General features: G+C 46.7%; 2 protein-coding genes across 3 annotated transcripts; both read right to left on the reverse strand.

Annotated features, from left to right (window-relative positions):
* Window positions 1-1,178: 1,178 nt before the first annotated feature.
* Window positions 1,179-3,742, reverse strand: LOC115256657 (uncharacterized). 2 transcript variants are annotated; one of them, XM_062848183.1, is made up of 2 exons: window positions 1,318-3,742; window positions 1,179-1,258 (listed from the first exon to the last, which is right to left on the reverse strand). In XM_062848183.1, exon 1 carries the CDS (start codon window positions 3,603-3,605, stop codon window positions 1,701-1,703), a length of 1,905 nt encoding a protein of 634 aa, XP_062704167.1. In that variant the 5' UTR covers window positions 3,606-3,742; the 3' UTR covers window positions 1,179-1,258; window positions 1,318-1,700. The 2 variants fall into 2 exon arrangements, with proteins under 2 accessions (XP_062704167.1, XP_062704161.1); XM_062848177.1 differs by having other exon boundaries at window positions 1,185-1,516; window positions 1,586-3,742.
* A 216-nt stretch (window positions 3,743-3,958) lies between these two features.
* On the reverse strand, window positions 3,959-6,794 carry LOC134290901 (uncharacterized). The gene is made up of 4 exons (XM_062858126.1): window positions 6,650-6,794; window positions 5,507-6,433; window positions 4,036-5,440; window positions 3,959-3,980 (listed from the first exon to the last, which is right to left on the reverse strand). Exons 1-4 carry the CDS (start codon window positions 6,792-6,794, stop codon window positions 3,959-3,961), a joined length of 2,499 nt encoding a protein of 832 aa, XP_062714110.1.
* Window positions 6,795-13,995: the final 7,201 nt, after the last annotated feature.

Raw genomic sequence — 13,995 nt, forward strand, 5'->3', positions numbered from 1 at the left:
GCTATCAGCATTCATGTTAAGTTTTCCTTTTAGGGACTTCTGGCGTGATTTTAACTGTCATATTTCTTTATGGCCTAGCTGGACACGATCAATTCATTTTAACGTGTTACACTTGGTTTTACATCAAACACGGATCTAAGGCACACATTGTTGTGCTACATCATCTCCCATTGATCTGAACAAAACACCAAGTTGAAAAAGTATGAAGGGACGGTATATACAATACCTATTTTACGCCCGTTTCTTCTACACCGAATCTGATTGCGTCCACTTTGTACGTTCAAAATTCTGATCATCGTCCATATGAAAACCATTGCTCTAAATCTTAAATAGTTATATAAATAGGCGCATGTTACGTTCAGAATAATAGTTCGAAAGGATAACAAACACCATCCAGTGATAAATAGTTTCCAAATTGTGAGAATTCAAGATGTATTAGATTTTAGTGGATATGTACATTTGAATGTCTACAACTCATCAGACTGTTCAGCAAATCCCCCCTCCCTTACCGACGCATCATACACTAGGCGCTCTCCGCCTTTTGCCGAAATTGTGAAAAACCCCACCCTTGGCACCACTTATGTGCACGGGCCTGGGGTCAATGATGTGGAACTTGCGGGGACAGCAAAGTACCTCAGCTTAGGTAAGGCCCCAGGTCTACATGGAGCTCCGAAACTGGCCTTAAAAATAGCTATTGCAGAGGCTCTCAAGATGTTCAGGCCTGCTATGCAGAAATGGTTGGACGAAGGAGCTTTCTCAGAAGTTTGGAAGCGTCAGAGCAGAGCCCGATTCTATGGCCAAAGGCGGAGACACCACCCGGAGACACGTCGACACATAGACCAATATACTTGTTCGTCACGGCGGGGAAGGTTCTCGAAAAGATCACTTTCAATCTAGTCCTCAATAGAATGTTGAGGCTCACCAAGGGTGTAGATATTCTCTCGAGCAACGAGTTCGGCTTTCGGAATGGGAGATCGACCGTAGGCGCTATCCAGTCCGTTACAAAAAAAAAACACCGAGATAGCGCTCCAGCGTGAGAGGTAAGAGTATTGACTCTGGATGTAAGGAACGCGTTCAATAGAGCCAGGCTGGCGTCTGGGTCGGATGCCTATACAAGCTTCTTGGAAGTTATTTCCAGAATCGAGCATGCTGAGTAACCAAAAGTTCAGATAAAAGGGTTGTTGTAAGAGGGCAAGGGTATGCTGTCACCGGGCTGTTAGCAGCGTCACGCAGTACTTGGGTTTAGCGCAGCTTTAAACTGCAATAAGATTAATTTATTAGAATATAGCGTTTGCCTACAATTACACTGCGACTTACACTTTCGGTGTACTGGCGGAGTTTTTGCAGCCTCCTTGCCCGACACAACTAATTGGATTAGCTTTAACTGCAATCAAAGTATCGTTAGCTAATCTAGAACTATTTGCATGATTATTTTTACCTAGCACTTTACCTAATTGAATAAAGTAATAGTAGTTCACGACTTCAATATGTAGAACTCTAACTTGCAGATTCTAACCTATTTTATAGAAATGCGATTTCAATTAGTATTTCATTACCAACTAGTATAACAAATTCTCGAGCTCACTGTTTGATTAATGTAGGATAACGAATTCACTTTAGGCTAGATAGAATATCAAATTCAATCATTAGGATTTAATAATTTTGATCTTTTGAGGCAATTTCACGTTTAACTATAGCTCCTAGTCTTCTCTGCATGCCGGTTTCAATGCTTTTGCCTCGTCATCGACCTCATCTGCTTTTGACCTGTCAAGGCCATCGTTAAGCGTCGACGACACTCCGTTCGTTTGATTCGGAGCAGTGTGCCCAGAGGCAACATCCTCCCCCCCGTAACATTGGCCACCGGTTCCAATTTTACCATTAGCCAGGACGTCCAAGATAGCTAGCTTAGAGACAGATCTGCGCAGCAAGCCCCCTGCAGTTCTTACTACCGCCTGACGGACTCGTCCGTCACATCCTTTGATTACCTCCACTATGCGTCCCCTGATCCAGTTGTTCCTTTTACTGTCGTCTATGATCATCACCAAATCTCCAGTGCTAACCATCTTCACTTCACCAAACCACTTGGTCCTTTTTGTTAGGGTCGGTAACATTTCGCGGATCCATCGTTTCCAGAAGCCGTCTAGTTGATGATTGATCAAATGCCAAGTATTTTGGAGGGCGGCTGAGTTGTCAGTTGGTTCAACAACCGGCTGTCGTACACCACTTGAGCTTCCTAACAAAAAATGATTCGGAGTCAATGCTTCGGTTTCCTCTGCGTCCAGAGGGAGATAAGTGAGTGGTCGGCTGTTGACCATGCTTTCCGCTTCAGAGACAAACGTCAAAAGAGATTCATCATCCAGTTTCCTGTCGGAATTGTAGGCGCCCAGCATTGCCTGCTTAACTGAACGCACCATACGTTCCCACGCCCCACCCATGTGGGGTGACGCTGGTGGGATGAAGAACCATTTGGTGGTCGTGCTTGTTATGGTTGCAGCAACTCCCTGCTGAATTTGCTTCATCAATATACGTTCGGCACCGTGGAAGTTGGTGCCGTTGTCTGAGTAAATTTCTGCCGGTGCACCTCGGCGACACACGAAACGGCGAATAGACTTTACGCAAGCTTCCGTCGATAGACTACAAACTACTTCACAATGTACAGCTCGAATGGTCAAACAAGTGAAGAGAGCAATCCATCGTTTTGCATTACCTCGCCCGACTTTTACCACCAGTGGTCCGAAGAAATCCAATCCTACGTAGGTGAACGGCCTAGCAAACGTTGCTAGACGAGCCGGTGGAAGAGGGGCCATCCGTGGGATCTGAGGAACCGCTTTGCGCAACTTGCAAATCAAACATTCACTGCTGATCTTCTTGACAGTCACTCTGAGTCGAGGTACATGATACAGCTGCCGAATTTCGTTCACAACCGTCTCGAAGTTGGCATGCTTGAACTTTCGATGGAATGCATGAAGTATGAGACTCGTGACGCGATGACTTCTTGGTAGAATGGATGGGAACTTCATTCCCACCTCCGCATGCTTAGCCGCTCCTATTCTTCCGTCAACCCGCAAAACGCCAAACTCGTCAATGTACGGCGTAGAACGATACAGTGAACTGTTGATCTCTAAACCTTTTCGCTCGGATGGTGGACGGTCACGATCCTGTGTAAGGACCGACATTTCTTCGGGATAGTATTGCCACTGTGCCAATCGTATCAGCGTTGCTTCAGCCTGCTGTAGCTCCTCTTGAGTCAAGTGCCCGCTTAACCTCGCCTTGCCGTAACACGTTCGTTTCAAGTTGGCAATGTATCTATGTACGTAGGCTGTAGTTCTATGGAGTCTTTCCCAATTTGAAAATCGATCGTAGTCAATTACTGAAGGTATTGGTGTGGCTTGCAAATGCATATTACATGCACGTAGTTCTTCTTCTACTGTTTGCTGATGTGTAGTCTGCGCTGGCCACTCTTCGATGGGTTTCAACAGAAAAGGAGGTCCGTTAAACCATATCTCATCAGCGTCCAGGGTGGGGCCGCTTCCCCATTTTGTTGCCAAATCCGCCGGATTCAACTTTGATGGTACCCACCACCACTCGCTGGCATCTGTCTCCATTAGAACTTCACCGATCCTGCATGCTACGTACTGCTTATACTTTCGAGGATCTGCTCTCAGCCACGCCAGAACTGTTGTGGAGTCTGACCATAAGTATCGCTGTTTTACAGTTATGGTATGGGCTTCCAGAACGAAGTGTAATAAGCGGGACCCGAGAACAGCCGCTTGTAGCTCGAGACGGGGTATCGATAACGGCTTAAGCGGTGCCACCTTGGTTTTGGCCGCCACTAATGCGCATCTTGGTGCCCCATTCAGGTCGATAATCCGGAAGTAGGCGACAGCAGCATATGCTCCTTCACTCGCATCTACAAAAATGTGTAGCTGTACTTCCTTGTAGTATTGTGCCGTGGCGTTCATGAAATAACATCGGGGAATCTGTATGGTAGATACATGTCGAAGAACCGCGATCCATTTCTGCCAACGCTCCCACTGTTCATTGCTGATTGTTTGATCCCATTGTATTCCGGCACGCCATACATCCTGCAGCAAAATTTTGCCGTGGACGAATAGGAAACTCAACAGGCCCAAAGGATCGAAGAAGCTCATTAGGCAACGTAGAACCTGCCGTTTCGTGGGTACGATATTTCCCGCAATGATTTCCTGTACGTCTTCTTTAAGTTGTGTACAGAAGCTAAGCTGATCCTCGCCAACTAACCACAGCATTCCGAGAACACGTTCAAACTGATTGCCTTTGTCCAGAAACAGATGCTTCCGGTCATTATCTTCTGCTGCTCCTACTCGATGCAGTACTATAGTACTGTTGGAGTTCCAGTTCGTAAGTTCGAAACCACCTTGGATGTGAATAAACTTTACTTGTTCCGCAGTTTCTGCTGCATCCGCCTCCGTCTCGAAGCTTGCCAAATAATCATCCACGTAATGGTTGTGAATGATTTCCTCTGCAGCTCTTGGAAATTCTTCCGCGTATTCCGTTGCATTCCTGTTCTTCACATATTGTGCAGAGGCCGGTGAGCACGTTGATCCAAACGTTGCAACGTCCATGATAAAAATATCTGGACTGCTTGATGGTTCGTTTCGCCACAAGAATCGCTGGGATTGACGATCGGCTTCACGGATTCTAACCTGATGAAACATCTCCTTAATATCCGCTGAGACTGCTACCGAATATTGCCGGAATCGTACCAAAACCGCTAACAACGAAGTCAGCTGATCCGGACCTTTAAGCAGAAGGGAATTGAGGGATACCCCATTCACCGTAGCAGCCGCGTCCCAAATGAGACGCACCTTTTCCGGCTTCTTTGGATTGACTACGGCTCCGAGAGGAAGATACCAGACCCTTCTTAAGTCTGCCGATCGTAACTCCTTTTCGCTGGCACGGTGAGCATAACCCTTCTGTTGATATTCGTTGATTTGACGTTCCAGGTTATCTTTTAAAGACGGATTCTTCTTCATGCGTCTCTCCAAACACTCCAATCTTCGCACCGCAGCTCCGTAGCTTTCGGGAAACTCGATTTCCTCTTCTCTCCACAATAACCCGGTTTCGAACCTATCGCCGACTCGGACCGTGGTTTGCTGCAGAAGTTCCTGTGCTCTTTTATCTCCAGCCGAAACTGGTTCACTCGTCGATGTTGCACCGGCATCCTCCAAGATAAAATAATCCTTTATCAGATCATGAAGATTGCGATCACAGTTGCACTCACAAGCATGGACGTTGACTGAATTTGACGTGGAGGAGCCATTTCCTCCATAGATGCACCACCCGAGCCGCGTCTTAGTAGCTACCGGCTCATTGAAACTTCCTTCCTTAACTTTCAGCGGGACGGTTAAGTGCAGATTGTTGACTCCAATGAGTAGACGTGGCAAAGCGTTCTCATAGCCTGAAATTGGTAAGCCATTGAGATATGGAAATCTGTCTCTGAGGTCGTCTAGACGAAGCGTCTGACCTGGCAGGGCCAGTTTTTTCACGGTGCGCACGTCGTCGAGATTCAGACGTTTTCCCTTATCCACGCCAGATATATCTAGCCGCAGCTGCTTCGAATTTTCTTCCATCCTGGACACATTCCCGGTCCAAGTGATGCACAACGGAACACTCCTACCATCAACGCCAAGTTCTCGAGTAAGTTCTTCGTCGATAAGTGTCAGCTGTGATCCATCGTCGAGGAAGGCAAAGGTTGTCACTGCCTTTCGAGGTCCATAAAGCGTCACTGGAATGACTCGGAACAGTAGTGACTGATTCAGCAGGCGATGAGTGTGGTTTCCCGCCGCTTCTACGTTCTGCGTCTCTACTTCACGCGGAGCTGGTTCGCTTCGGTTTGAATGGAGCAGGGGATGATGACGAAAGGTACACCCATTGATACCGCACTGAGCAGCATTTCGGCAACTTCTTTTGCCGTGGGCACAAAGACAACTTCTACATAGTTCATGAAATTGCACTGTTTTCCAGCGATCATTGATGGATAGCGCTTTGAAAGCATCACATTCCCGAACGCGATGTCCACGATTTTTACAGATGCAGCAAATCCTTTCATCGTCCTTTGGCCATTCCTGTTCGTTGAAATGGGTGTTGATAGATGTCCTGGGTTTGGGTTTTGTTTTTTCGGTGCAACTACTCGTGTACAGCGTAACTTTGCTCGCCGCGACCATGATGCCCTCCATGAAGTTGCTGAAGGTCTTCAGGTTCACCTCGGGATATCTCTGCATGTAACTCGCCCAATCCATTTTCACGTGCGCAGGTAGCTTGTCCACCAACTCCATCAACAAGTAGGGATTCGTCAGATGAGGCTGCTGTCCTGCTGCTACAAGATGGTCACACAAACTCTGCACAGCCAGACCAAACTCGATGAGCGTCTCTAGTTTGTCAGATCTCGGCGCTGGGGTTGACCGCAGTTTGTTTAAAAGAACATTAATAAGCAGTTCCGGTCGGCCGTACAAAAGACGCAGAGTACTTAACACTTGTGGTACTGATTCTGGTAACAAGAGACGGCTTCGAACAGATTCGTATGCTGCACCTTTCAAGCACCGTTGAAGTCTCGCAAGGTTTTCCACTTTAGAATAGCCACACGCGACGGTAGTATTTTCGAACGCACTTATGAAGATAGGCCACTCCGCGGGATCACCGGAGAACATCGGTAAGTCGCGAGGCATTACCTGACGCGCGGCTAACTGCGAGGGGGAAGGGGCTTGCTCGGTTACGTTGGGTACTATTGACGGGGAAGGCGCGATTGACTGCATGTTAGTAACATGTGGATCTGTATTTGCTCTATGAGCAATGCAAGATTCGTTCTCTCCCATGGTTAAAGGAAGCGGAACGGTAGGGTAAACATGCCCTTGTATTATGGGCTCTGTTGCAAAAACTTGTGGTGCGCTCTGGACAATAGGAGACACACCAATTGACCCTAATTTTGCTAGCAAATCTTGTAACTAATGGGGCCTCCCCCTATCCGGCATCAATGAGACCCCCTTCTACAACTGCTTCAGGGTCGGCATACGCGCTTGACTCACCGCGACCAAGAAAACACTTGAACTCCGGATTGCAACACACTTTTCCCACTTTATTCAAACTTTTGCACACAGGTACCTTTATTCGTCCTTCCCCCACTTCCTTACAGCCTATCTCCTACCTTAACTTCCTATCTTCTTCTTCTTCCCTTTTACGGTCGGCGGGGCCCCTTCTTCCTTTCCGCAACCACTTTCACCACTTTCCTTCCTCGTCGCTGGCTCGTTCCTTTCGTCCCTCGACACTACGACGGCTTCCTTCCTCTTCCTCGTTTGCTTCCGTTCGTGGCCTAACTGCCGAGCGTTCGCGGTCGCTGGCTTGACGATGCCGCGAAGCTCCGGGCAAAATGGCGGCACTCACAGTTGGTAACGGCACTGTGGTGGGCGGTACTCTCCCGTTAGGGTTCCGTCCTACGTTCGCAGTTTCGGGTCGAGCACTGCGCTTGACTGGGAGCCGGTAGGTCCACGCAATGACTTTCGGGTCTCTCTACACGGACTCCAAGGACTACACCAAGAAACCAAGGGGTCCTGCGGGCGGTTTGGAAACGAATGGGTGGCGCATTAGTGATGGGGACGATTGGGGTACTGGTCTGGGGAGTTCTTACCTGGATTTTTCCTATATTCTGCTCCTTCCACTATCTCTCACTCAAAACTTATTATATTACTCCTTCCGACTTAACTTCTTCAAACTTTCGTTAATTTTGGAATAACTTCTCGAAACTCGTCTGTACTCTTTGAGCTTTGGCTTGCCAATGATTTAGAGCAATGGCGCTTTACCATCCAGACTCCCCGACCGAGGGTTTCCCGCTTACACGAAATTCGCCCCATCATGGCTCCTTATACGCCACCCCTCATGGCCGCCTTATCCTTGAGCCTGCGATGTCTGGTGGCGAGTAGCGGAACTATGTGGTGTGGCTGCTAGCTGTCCGGTGGGCGGTGGGTGGTATTTGGTGATGCTCAGCGGACATTCAAACATCTTCTTGGTATTTTTTTTATCAACATTTAAAACGAAACACTACACCACGAAAATCTCACAAATCTCGGACAGACAGACACACCACTGGTTACACTCTCCCCCCGCTCGGGTTAAAAAAAATCAGAGAAGCTGATTTTTTTTAATTTTCATACACTCAAACTTCAACTTTGTGACGCGTACCTCTGAACCAGAATTTTCACCAACAGAACTTAACTTACTAACACACTCTTTTTTTAACACAAACCAAATCATAAGCATCTCAAACACATTCAGAAATAACGAATCACGGCTGCAAGCTTAGGGAAAAAATAGCCTTTTATGAATTTTAGTAAAAATATGGTTTGGGGTCATAAGGTGTCATTGTTGGAATTCCAACTCCACTCTGTTTCAAAGTAATTACTTTCTACTGACCATCAACATCTTTCGATTCCGGTCTCCAGCAAACCCATTAAACTATTTTCAACATTAACCAACATTGAAACAAAACAAAATAAAATATATACAAGTCGAACTACATTGAACAAATTAAAACTTATTATATATTAAAACATGCAAAATCAAACTTTTTGACATGCAACAATTTAACAAGCATTTCTATATACAACAACTAAATGAATTCCGGAATAATAAATATTTACAAAATTGTACAAATTTACTCATGAGTACGGTGAAAACATCGTCTTCACCCTTTTAAAATACAATGCATTGTCGGAGTTAGCCAATATCAGTCAAATCAACTGTGGCTTTTTTGATAACGTTATCGGCTTATCAGTGTGTACGTGCGGTCTACTGTGAACAACCAAACTGTCAAATGTCTATCTATTATTTCGTGGCTATTGTGAAACGTGGCTGACCTGCGAAAGTGATTTTCATCTAAAAACTAGGATAAAGTGCGCGCTTAGGAAGAATATTTATCGATTTCGTGACATTGTGTCTAATATTTGGGCCCAGTGATCATTTGATTGGTATTTCTTCCATAAGATCCCTTTATTCGATGGATTTTGATGAAAATTCACCTTATGAGGATTGCATGATTCTATACAATAGGGTAAGTATGGTGTAATAGTGTATTGTGAAATACCTGAACTACGATGGTGAAAAATTGATTACGGACATTTGAGAAAGTGTGATCCAAAAATGTCGAAACCTAGTGATGTGTAATTGAATATCACCCGATAGTGGCCATTCACAGCAATTTTGCACGCTCGCATACTCAAATTATGCACAGCTTCCATTTGCTGAATGAAATGCAGACTTAGAAACTTGTTAACAAGATTGCATTCAAGTCAACCCATTGCATAGGTGCATAATTGAGTTTAATTAGTTTTGAAAATGTTGAACTTTACACAACAGAAAATGACAAATTAAAAAACAATTATAATTTACATACAAATTAAAACAATTCGATTTCTTTGGTTGAATGCATTCATTACGGGGTGTTAAGTGCATTAGACACTCCCTTTTCAACTTCTGATTCCATCCTCGATTCAGAATTACGCAGTGTGATTCAGAAAATCCATCCAAAAACACTTTTGACGGATTGGATCTCTTCCTCACTACTGACCTTCTATCACTCAAGAACCAGAGTTGATACTAATCGGTTGTACCATGGATTTATCATTTAGGTTTCGTCTAGGCCTTCAGGTCCGCTGCAGAGAAGACTCCGAGCGACCGGCCGTTCAGGTCCGCGACCTCGTACGAACTGCAGCCTTTCTTCGCTACGATGACACACGGGGTGTACTGTGGACCCAGCTTTGCATTGAAGTCCTTCCCTGCGGCTGATAGAGCGATACTTCGTTTAAATACACGTTGTCCGACAGTGAAAGATGGTGAGTACCGTTTGTGACGTAGATCATATTGCCGTTTCGTATTATCGTATGCTTTTTTTTAGGTTCTGTGTCACCAACTCCAGGTTCTTCTTGCTGACGACCTTCATCCTCTCCGCTCGGTCTTCTTCCGAGATCTCACTCTCATCCTCCAACCGATGGTCTGATCCTCGGGTTGCCATCTCACTTCCGAAGATCACTCTGTGAGGGGTAAGTTTCGTCGATCCATGAACGGTGTTGTTCAACACGAATTCAATTTCTGAGATCTTAGTGTCCCAGAGCCTTTGATCTTGTCGGACGTAAGTGCGGATCATCGAGTTAATGGTCCTATTTAATCTTTCCGTTGGATTTGCCTGACTACGGTGTCTCGCATTTGCCCAGTGCTGGATGTCATATTTCTTCAGTAGCTCCTGAAACTCTTTGGACATAAACGTTGTGGCGTTATCCGTGATGACGTACTGTGGGACTGCCAATCGCCGAAACCATCGTTCCTCCAATATTGTGCAAAGATTACCCGATGCAATTTTCTTTACCGGAGCAAGCAGGCAGTACTTAGAAAACATGTCTAAGACAACTAACAAGTGAGCATTGCCCTGCTTGCTTCGGGGCAGAGATTGTATGTAATCCATGCACACAATTTGGAAGGGACGGGTCGCGATTCGTTGGTTTCCCATCTCAGGAGCGGTTGATGTAGTGGAATGCTTACTCATTTTGCAGACTTCGCATTTAGCAATGTGTTTCTTCACATCAGCGCTCATTCTGGGCCAGTAAAATCTGCGTTTTATCTTCTCTATGCACTTTTCAAAGCCGATGTGCATCATGCCGTCGTGTTCCTCGCGTACGATCCTGGGACGTTCGGATTCGGGAACGCACTCTTTCCACTCGAACCTGTAGTCTAGGACATCAGATTGAGCTGCCACGAACTTGTAGAGTTTCCCATCTTGGATGCGAAAGTCCATATATTTTTCTGGGTTTCCTTCAACAGCGTCAAAGAGGTCGCGATACCATTTATCCGCTTCTACCACGTCCAACGCTTCGATAGACCGCGACAGCGCGTCCGGGACCACATTCTCCTTCCCTTTTCGGTGTCTGATGTCCATGTCGTAGTGTTGAAGCGTGATACTCCAGCGGCTCAAGCGTGATGAGGATCTCCATTTGGCTCGCATGATGAAGGAAAGAGCCGACGAGTCAGTCACTAGTGTGAAGTGAGTGCCTTCTATGTAGCATCGGAACTTCTCAATGCAGCGAAGGGCAGCTAAGCCTTCCTTCTCTGCTGCATGATAGTTGACCTCAGCACCTTTCAATTTCTCGGAGTGATACGCGATGACTCTCTCGACCCCGTTTTGTACCTGGGTGAGCACACCAGCCAAAGCAGTATCACTCGCGTCAGTTTGCACCGAGAACGGTAAGGTGAAATCGGGATTTGCCATCACCGGAGCTGTTATGAGCCTCTCCTTGATTGCTCTAAACGCCCCTTCTGCTGCCTCGTTCCACCGCACCTTTTTCGGTTTGTTTTTCAACAAATCCGTTAGAGGTGCGGTGAGTTCGCTGAAATTATTGATAAACCGTCGGTAGTAGTTTACCATACCGAGGAATCTTCTCAGTGACCTCACGGATTTTGGGGCCTCAAATCCCAGGATCGCTTGGACCCGATCCGGGTTAGGCCGCAGTCCTTTCTCAGAAAGGATGTATCCGAGGTAGGGCAGTTCATAGCAGCAGAATTTGGATTTTTCTATATTTATGAACAAATTCGCCTCCTTCAACCGTCTCGCTAAATCCCTCAACTTCCGTATGTGCTCCTCAAATGTGTGACTCGCAACCACTATATCATCTAAGTAGACAAAAATAGCTGGTTCGAGTTCACCGTAGCCCAAAACTCTGTCCATCAGCTTGCTCAGTGTCGCCGGGCTGTTCACTAGGCCAAAAGGTAGCCTCGTGAATTGAAAAAGTCCCTTTCCTGGCACCGAAAAAGCAGTGAACCTCCTGGACTGCCGATTCAAGGGCACCTGCAAAAAGGCTTGTGACAGATCGATTGTCGTTAAAAATTTGAACGGTCCGAGCTGACTCAGAATCCTGTTCTGATGGGGGAGAGGATATGCATCGCGCTTCGTCCGCTCGTTGAGCTTTCTTGTGTCGAGACAAAGTCGCACCTCCTCACTGTCACGTTTCTTCACGGGAACCACTGGTAAAGCCCAGTCTGATTCCGATGGTTCTACAACGCCGTCCCTAATCATCCCATCCAGCGCTCGGTGAATCTTCTTTTGGATTTCGGGACTCCAAGGGTACGGATTCTTACGAACTGGATCCGCATTTAAGAATTCGTCCTTCATCTCGATTTTGTGCTCGATGAGACTGGTTTTCCCAAGGTGACCTGGAGAGGCTACCAAGAAGAGTCGCTTCACCTCCTCCAGCTGCCGTTTTTGGTTTTCATCCAGCTCATTAACACAGTCTCTCATTTCTATTTCAGCCTCATCGATCGAATCAACGGACTGAGAGATTGTTGGACGAATCCCAAACGATTGCCAAAAATCGTATCCCAAAATGCAACGACGGTTAAGACTCGGAGCTACTACCACAGGTATGATTTTGGTCTCTCCGTTGAATGTAATGGGAATATCGGTGGTACCTAACACTTCTAACTGCTCTCCTCCGGCTGTTTTTAGGCTCAATGTGGTGGGTCTCAGTTTCAAATTTAACTCACTCATCAGCTTTCTACTACCTGTCCCTAACACTGTCCTAGCTGCTCCACTATCTAGCAGGCCTAAGAGTGAAATGCCCAGCATTTCTACTCTCACGAATGGTCTGGGATCATCGCTGAGAGTGACTATCATAGTGGCTACTTCTACCTCTTCGTGTGGATCTCCACTCACTCGCGAGTAGCCAAGCTGCTCGAGGGTCTCTGCAACTGCTGGCTGAGTGTGAGGTCTTGTGGAGTTGTATGGCAAACTGACTTGCCTCTCTAGACAGCCTTTTGACCGTTTTTTGATTGGCAATACGGACAATCTTTCGTGTAGAAACCTGGGAATCCACATCGCTCACAGAAGACCTTGCGTTCCTGGTTGCACTCACTGAAGCTATGGCCTCCTTCGTGACAGTTGAAGCAAACATTTTTCTTCAATGGAATGAAGGCTCTAACTATCCTCTCGAGGGCATTAGTTCCACTAGTGCCAGGAACGGAACTTCCTTGTGGTGCATTCTGTGGCTTAGGTTTCTGAAATGGTTTCCCATTCTGGTGTTTATGTTCGTTCGGTTGCTGCTGTTTCCATTCACGTTTCTGTGACTGGTGGGTGTCTGATCTGAAAGGTTGATTCATGTTCGATTTTCGGTGTTCTACATTTTGAAATCTATCTCGACCCTCTCTATACGACGACTGCTGTCTAACCTCATCTATCTGTATCGTTTCTTTCCGTGCAAACCTATTCTCTCTTTTCTGGTACATGTGCCAATTAATTGAGTCGAAACGTTTCCCAAAATCTCTCATTTTAGGAATCGAGTCAACGTTCGCCGCAAGCATCGCTATACGACAGTCATCCCGGGTGTTACGGAAGAGAACATCGAATTTCCGTTTTTCATCCCATGGGGTAGACATGCTACGGAAGATCCGGACCATGTCCAAGTAAAAGTCCTGGAACTTCTCCCTGGCACCTTGCTTCCGGTTTCCAGCTTGCCGCTCGTAGACGTAGTCTATATCGACAGGTAAAAACTCTCTCTTCAACTCTCTAACCAACTCTCTCCACGAACCTATCTTGTTACCGTTTCTGGTACGGCTCTCTTAGCCCTCGAGGAAACTCACCGGAACCCAGAGGGGGCACCGGTCAAAACCCCAGGCTGCTGGTCTAACCACGGCAGCCGGCGGGGTGGGCTCGAAAGGCCTCTTTTGGTCCTCGAGTCCCAGGGTCGTATAGTGAGGACGTGGGGAAATTTTCGGACCTTATTATCTGATAGATTTGGGGGTTAGTTTAAGAAAAGTCTATTAACTCACTCTAATCCGGACTGGTGAAAGCGGTCGTCGGGTGATGCTGGCTTTCAGGCGGGTGAGGACGGTGGCCCTGCAACGGCGGTTGCCGTAAACGGGAGGCGAACGGATGAAATCGGCCAGGGGTGGCCGTCGAAGAAACCCGGCCACGTGGGCCGA

This window comes from Aedes albopictus, chromosome 1, assembly GCF_035046485.1.
Source record: "Aedes albopictus strain Foshan chromosome 1, AalbF5, whole genome shotgun sequence".
NCBI classification, from domain to species: Eukaryota; Metazoa; Arthropoda; class Insecta; order Diptera; family Culicidae; genus Aedes; species Aedes albopictus.